The sequence below is a fragment of the Electrona antarctica genome, assembly GCF_951216825.1.
Source record: "Electrona antarctica genome assembly, chromosome: 11".
NCBI lineage: Eukaryota > Metazoa > Chordata > Actinopteri > Myctophiformes > Myctophidae > Electrona > Electrona antarctica.
In genome coordinates this window covers 41,621,102-41,628,421 of record NC_136792.1, presented here as the reverse complement: position 1 = coordinate 41,628,421, position 7,320 = coordinate 41,621,102, and the positions used below count along the sequence as shown (strand labels likewise).

The following is a 7,320-nucleotide window of genomic DNA, read 5'->3' as shown; positions in this document are numbered from 1 at the left end:
AAAAAAAGGTCCATATATGGGCATTCCCAGACCTGTTGTTTCAGGACGAGGTCGCTTCTCGCCCTCAGGGCGTCTTACTGGTAGTATAGTATATAGTATGGTCTTATTACTATTTCAGTTGCATTTAAAAAAGTCACTTTTGTACACGTATTGCCTATACTGTATGTTGGTTTGTTTGCTCTTTGTGTACTCTTACTGAGTGTTAAAACTATGTTTCCAAATCATCAGGGGACCCCCACACTGTGTTTGTGTTAGCACAACAATATCAAATAAGGCTTTTGGGGTTTATTTGTTACAAGCAGTGATGTTTCTCTCTAAAACATTAATAGTTACATATTATCAACATGAAACCAGTTTAATTCTTTTATTCTGTGACTACACTGATAGTCCAAATAAAGCAAAGATTTCAGGGCATTTAATAGGACAACAGATCTGACAGAATAATGTTTCCTTAAGCTCTGCAGTTGTTGTAGAACAGCTCCCCTACTGGCTGGTTGGTGAACTGCTGGAAGAACTCCCCCAGTTCGCCCAGAGAGATCTTCTCCACCAAGTTCTGCTCTGTGTTCCTGGCCGTGGCAGCGCCACTCTTTACAGGCCGCCCGTTGTTGTCCACACAGCAGTAGGCTTTCCACAGGTAATCAGGGATGTTGACTCGCTTTACGTTGTTCTTGACGATCCAGTTGTCCTCGGACGGAATGGCCCCCACCAGAACATATGCCTCGGAGCACTGGGCCCGGAACAGCCCGGTGAGCTGTTCCTCATGGATCCTCCATGCATCCTGGTTCATCTTGCGGTTCTGGGGAACTACGTTGGTCAGGGTGAAGGTGGCATTACGGCTAGGGACTGGAGAGAGAGAGAGAGAGAGAGAGAGAGAGAGAGAGAGAGAGAGAGAGAGGCAGAATGAAAGATAAAGGTAATTTGCTGGCCTCTGGACAGCAAATGTGCCCTTTTGAACGTTCTTTTTTTGAACAGCTTGTTAATTTTATTTTGTTTTGTACAGTGTATACAGTATGATGGCCCGTGGTGACATTGATCAATTCTGGATTAAATGCTTGTGATATATTATTATATCAATACATTTCACACACTATTAAGGCAGCCGGCGGTTCCACGCTCTGCACAAGGTGCCCTTTTTTCACTTCTGCACCTGCCCCTCAAAATGTCTGTGCACGCCACTGTATTAGGTTAGATCAGATCACTTTTAATTGATCCCAGGAGTGAAATCCCTGCAGTGCCAAAGAAACTATAGGTAATGTACTAAAGGTGCATTGAAAAATGCAAGCTTCCAAGAAAGAAGGACTTGGTTATTACAAGTGACACTGAGAGGACATCTGACATGCGAAACAGGGCATGAGCCCCCAGGATTCACCCCCAGGTTCACCCTTCTTCTTTATCAGTTTTTAAAGACATGTACAAATGTCTGAGATGAAACTATAAAGATCCATATAGGATATGGGTCTGATTAATGAATTTGTTTGGATTCAAATGGCTCAAGATGGCTTTATGGAATCCATCAGGTGGATGTGGGTGAGAGTGTAAGGAAGGGAGTGATTGAAAGAGAGAGATACATTTTTCTAAATTGAACTACCGGCATGGTGTCCATTGGGATTGAGGTGTCCGCGATCGAAGCCAGAGTGTGTGTAGTCCTCATTGAGAGCCTGTCTCTCTCCTAGGAAGACCCCAGGGTTGTCTTTTCCCAGCCAGTAGCCATCCTTCATTTCTGCTTGCCAGGATGGGTTCACCAGCTAGAGGGATGAAGAACAGAGATAACATATTAAACACACATCACACTCTAGCTCCTTTTCCACCAGGGTTGAACCGGTTCCGTTCCCAAAATTGGAGCGTTAATTATGAATTGAGTGGGCAAAACCACTTAAAGATGGAGTGCCGTGATTTATTTCCACCCTATAACATGATAATCAGGTATTATTATTATATAAGGAAGAAGATTTGTTAAAATGTCGTTTTTATGTGGACACATCCACCAGTATGCCTGGTTTGCCTGGTGGGTGGTGATGGGTGGTGATCCACCTGAACTGAAGTTGAGGTTAAGGGAGGAGATGATATTGTGATGTCATTACATCACTGTTTTTTTCATTGGCACATTTGACTGTCAAGGTTTCAGCCTCCAGGAAGAAACCAAATACACAGGGAAGTGTGCCCGTTCAGGTGGCCAAGTCATACAACATGACATATGCAGAAGTGCCGTTCGCGCCCGTGCTTTGTCGCCGTGATAAGTCACTGTCTTGACCTCTGCGTCTTCAACCCAGCGTTGTGGAGTCTGCGACTACTGGCCAATCCCAGTATGGCTTTCCTACACCCAGCTTTTGCAGTTCTCTCGCTCGCACAACAACACGGAACAACACGGTCAGTGCCAGTGGCCAAAGACACATCGCTGTCTACCTTCGTTGAAAATGTACGGTTTGTGTGTGTGTCTCTCACTCAGACACGATATTCACGTTGAAACAATAACAACACGGACTGCTTAGCCTTAGACGGCGTGCAAGATTCTAGTATCATAATACTGTACATGCATGAGTCACACACACACACACACACACACACACACACACACACACACACACACACACACACACACACACACACACACACACACACACACACACACACACACACACACACACACACACACACACACACACACACACACACACACACACACACACACACACACACACACACACGAAGTACTGACTATATATTGTACCAACCTGAGGCTCCACAAACCATCGTTTCTCCCTGCCGCCTCCATCGCTGGGCTGGAAGCGGTATGCAGAGTAGACAGCGATGCGGTGCTTGGTGTCATACAGGGTAGCAAAGTGATACCTGGTGGTTGACAGAGAGGCATGCTGGGAGTGGTCAAGTAGTTAAGGAAAACAGTGGAAGCGTTGCAACTGCACAGTGCAAAATACTGAAGCCTGGAAGAACTCTGAATGTAATGAGCCAATGACCCAAATTGAACTCAGAGGTTCAGACTGAGCACTACAACTATAATGATAACTATCTATATTGTTCACCATTGTATTTATAGTTGTGGTTTGAACTCTGTCATCCACTTGACTTAACAGTAATAGAAAAACATTTTAAACTATATTTGTATAGTTATGGTTGTCCCGATCCAATCAGGTGATCGGAAATCAGGGCAGATCACGTCATTTTCAAATGATTGGAATCGGATCTGGAGCAAAAGACGTGATCGGGACGTAGTTCTAGTTGCTAGTTAGTGTGAACGGCCCTTTAAAGCTGCACTCTCTGAAACGTTCTGGTCCTACCTAAGATTCGAACCCAGGTCCTGTTTTTTCTTTCTTTCTTTTTGAACCACTGAGCGAACAGAACACACTTTTGTAAACTCAAGGGATAAATTGTATTTTGACCAACAGGCAGTATAGCCCATAACATTTATCAACCAGTAGTGGTCAGACACTATAGATATATTCAAAATAAAATGTATTCTCTAATTAATTAAGTTACATAGCTTTAACACAGACTGTGTCTAACTGTTGGCTACAGCAGCAGCAGTTCACCAGCATGTATAAAGGGAGATACTGTATTAATCACCTGTTGGTGAATCTCTGGCAGATGTGGGCAGCATCAGATGCAGCATCCCCCCACTCTGGTACCTTACCTTTGTAGAAGAACTCCATACACTCTGGCACATCCTACATGAATAGACGGTTGACTGAATTATATGGGTACATCTTGGCACACACATCCACAGCCGTGTCATACAAAATATTAGTATATTATGTCAAATGTGATACTGTACCATTCTGGGCTATTAGAGCTGAAGAAGATTGCCCTTTAGTTATTGTTTTTGTTTTTATTGTGCTATATTACGTTTTGTTACAGTGTGGTAGCAAAAGTGTTTAATTAATGGATTCTTTTGATGTCATCGGTTACGTTCATTAGCCGATATTACAAGTGTGCACATTTGGGGTAACCACGGCTGATATGGGTAAATCAGGGAGCACCCTCCTCTTTTCTATAGGCCTTGGAGTTTGAGTTGGTCGGTAAGCGTATGCATTTTGCGAACCGTTTGCCACATTGAAATAGCATTCCTTTTAAAAGCATATGGCTCTTATTTTTGAGGCATTTGGCAAAATAGAAGGGTCGATCGGAAAGGTTACTCAAAAATGGTAACATATTACCTATCACTATAGTTACTTAAAAATATGTATTATTGCATTACATATTACTAACCTGACTAAAGTAACTAGTTACACTACCCAGTTTGTTCCAGATGGTTTAAGGCTCGCCCTTCTGCATCCGATAATTCAGACGTACAGACAAGTGAGCATTGTTTCCGTATCCACTCTATAGTCTATAGATCCAGATGGATCAGCAGCAGCCTGCAAAGACAGTCCATCCCAATCCAGTCTATACCATTCATTAACACTCGAGCCCACAGTACCACCAAGTCTCGTGAAAATAGTAACAAGTTACTTTTGGAAAATAGTAACATATTAGTACTAAATTACTCAAAATGTAAAGTAATTAGTTATAATAGCGTACTAGTTACTAGAAAAAAGTAACAATATTGCTTTAAATATAATAAGTTACTTTCCAACACTGATTATGCTATCCAGCCTTCGTCAGAGTGATAGCCGAAACGCATGTTCTTGTGTACGGCATATGGAATAATAAAGTAAACTGACTTGTCTTATGTCACCCTGCGTGATCATTCACTTTGGCCAAATGTGTTTGTTTTATATGATGTCATATTTATTTATATTTATTCAAGTTATATGATATAACATAAAATGACATAACATTAGATTTTTGCATTGGCTATTAAAAATAGCAGATGTCCAAGTTCACAGCGCGTATATATAGCCATTCACATCAACATAGAGTCATAGACTATAGTCTCTGGGTAACTTTGCATGCAGGACTAACCCTGATAAGTCACTGGAGCACACAGATAAAGCTGCTTGTTGTCCAAACAAGTACTTTATTTTTTTTTACAATGAATTTGAACCTTCTTTAAAATTGAAATATGCATACGTGTGCGTGTACTCCAGTGTCTTCCTCTTTATGTGAAACTACCCATATATTAATATCGTCTGATATTAATATTGAATATATTTCCTCAAATAAAAGCATTTGAAGGTATTGACAGCAGACACTCACCTGGAAGCGGGTCACAACATCTGCTTGCACCAGAGAGAGGAGGGAGAGGAGAGTGAAGAGGAGTGGTGAGGCCGGCATCCTTGTTGAACACTTCTATAGCTTGAATTGTTCTGTATGTGGTCAATAGAAGAGAAGGGAATAGAATGATGCAGGTAATATACAACCAGTAGGTATTTAACCAGCAGGCACATGCAGTCTGCCACAACTGTGTGTGTGTGTGTGTGTGTGTGTGTGTGTGTGTGTGTGTGTGTGTGTGTGTGTGTGTGTGTGTGTATATGTGTATGCGTGTGTGTGCACGCGCGTCTATACGCACCTTATACCATCTCAGCGTAGGCCTGGAGCAGACGTACCCTGCCTTATATACGCCTCCTCTCTTCAACTTTGACCTTCTTCTGTGCTCCCCTCATATCTCTATGCATCACACGTGATGTTTGTGCGGCGAGGAAGGTTTGCACTGCTGAGGGACAGCCTGTGTGTGCGTGTGTCTGCGCGTGCGTGCGTGCATGCGTTCGAGAGAGACGACTACAGAAGTGACATGAATAGTTACATGAACATTTGATGAGATTTAGCCTCTCAGACCCAAAACTTGTTGTTGATAAGATTGTCCATTTGGTTTCATTTTACGTTCTCGAGAGTTAAAGATTTATATAGGGTCCGTTTGGTTACCTACTCTATATAGCTGGGAGTGGGGACCACCTGGAAACCCTTCAAGGACCACTGCTTGAGAACAACTAGTCCACAGTATACTGTATGTCATACAGGTCAAGGTCATTATAACTATGAGAATAATCTATGTGAACTATACAGTAAGCTTCTTCTAATACATAGATTCAGCACTAGTAGGCCTATGTTATTGCACTGCTATACCAATGGAATTAAATTAATTCAATTGTGTGTGTGTGTGTGTGTGTGTGTGTGTGTGTGTGTGTGTGTGTGTGTGTGTGTGTGTGTGTGTGTGTGTGTGTGTGTGTGTGTGTGTGTTCGTGTGCGTGCTTTCTTGCCTGCCAGCAACAGAAATCCTATAACCCAACCTGAAAATGTTCCCAATACTGAAAGTCTAACATTTATTTATAACTATCTATTTTGTGAGGACCAGGAAAATTACTAATCACTACCTATTTTTGTCTTTTAACACTTAGATCAGGAATATGTTGATCAGAATGTTTGAAAGACAGCAGCTCTGTGTGACTGACCACAGGTCAGGTGTTTGGTTACATAACACTGTCTGACACATCTGTGAATGTGCTGTTTTTTTCCCATGGGCACATGTGAATATGACCCAGACTGACCGTAATACTGTTGATGCAACTGTCCCATTTCTCTTCTCTTAAAAAACGTCACCATTAAAAGACTAGCCGGTCTACAAGCTCACAATATGTCACAGCGTGATGCGTTGAGAGCTTGTATCTGTTATTAAATCCCATCAAAAAATGTAAACTATTTAAATAATAAAAATATAGCATTTTTTGTGATTTGTTAGCGATGTCCCGGTTACGATTTTCTGCTCCCGATACGATTCCGATCATTTGATTTAGAGTATCTAGCGATAACAATTTTTCCCGATCCAATATTTATAACACTTATTGTCAGGATAACAGGATGACTGAACCCAATATGCAAGCCACAAACAGGAAGGTTCAAAATCAAAGTATTCATTTAAATCCAAGGCAGAAATGGGTAACAAACAAAATGAGTAGTAGCTGTAATCTCAGGAGAGCCCAAAGGCCAAACTTTTCAAATAATACTAAGAAGTCCAAAGGGCAAAACTCCACAGAGTACAAGGCAGTAGTTAAGAGTCCAAAAAGCAAACCTTACAAGATGAACAAAACTGAGAACCAGGAACTTCAGGGTACCGCTCAGAGACAATGACGAATGTTCTGACAGTGAGTGTTTGTAAAGAGTCCAGTTATAAAGGGAGCAGGTCAATTGTCAAAGTGTTCACAGGTGGGCTGACGAGGGAGTTGGAGACAGGTGAGTGACTGGGACTGCAGAGTGGAATGGAAAGTGGGAGTGGCCAGGGCTGACATGGTCTGTGGGGAGACAGACCCTCACAATACCCCCCCCTCAAGGGACGGATACCAGACGTCCAACAACATTGACGAGGGACGAGCAGGGCGGGTGGAGGGGGCCTGGAGGAGGGAAACGGGGGGGAAAGGACCAGAGCAAAGG

The 7,320-nt window shown here is 42.4% G+C and overlaps 1 protein-coding gene across 1 annotated transcript; it reads right to left on the bottom strand.

Moving 5' to 3' along the window:
• Window positions 1–282: 282 nt before the first annotated feature.
• On the bottom strand, window positions 283–6,990 carry LOC306931875 (endonuclease domain-containing 1 protein). The gene is made up of 7 exons (XM_079513534.1): window positions 6,967–6,990; window positions 5,465–5,673; window positions 5,152–5,261; window positions 3,580–3,680; window positions 2,733–2,847; window positions 1,589–1,745; window positions 283–843 (listed from the first exon to the last, which is right to left on the bottom strand). Exons 3-7 carry the CDS (start codon window positions 5,227–5,229, stop codon window positions 452–454), a joined length of 843 nt encoding a protein of 280 aa, XP_079369660.1. The 5' UTR covers window positions 5,230–5,261; window positions 5,465–5,673; window positions 6,967–6,990; the 3' UTR covers window positions 283–451.
• Between the last annotated feature and the right edge of the window lie 330 nt (window positions 6,991–7,320).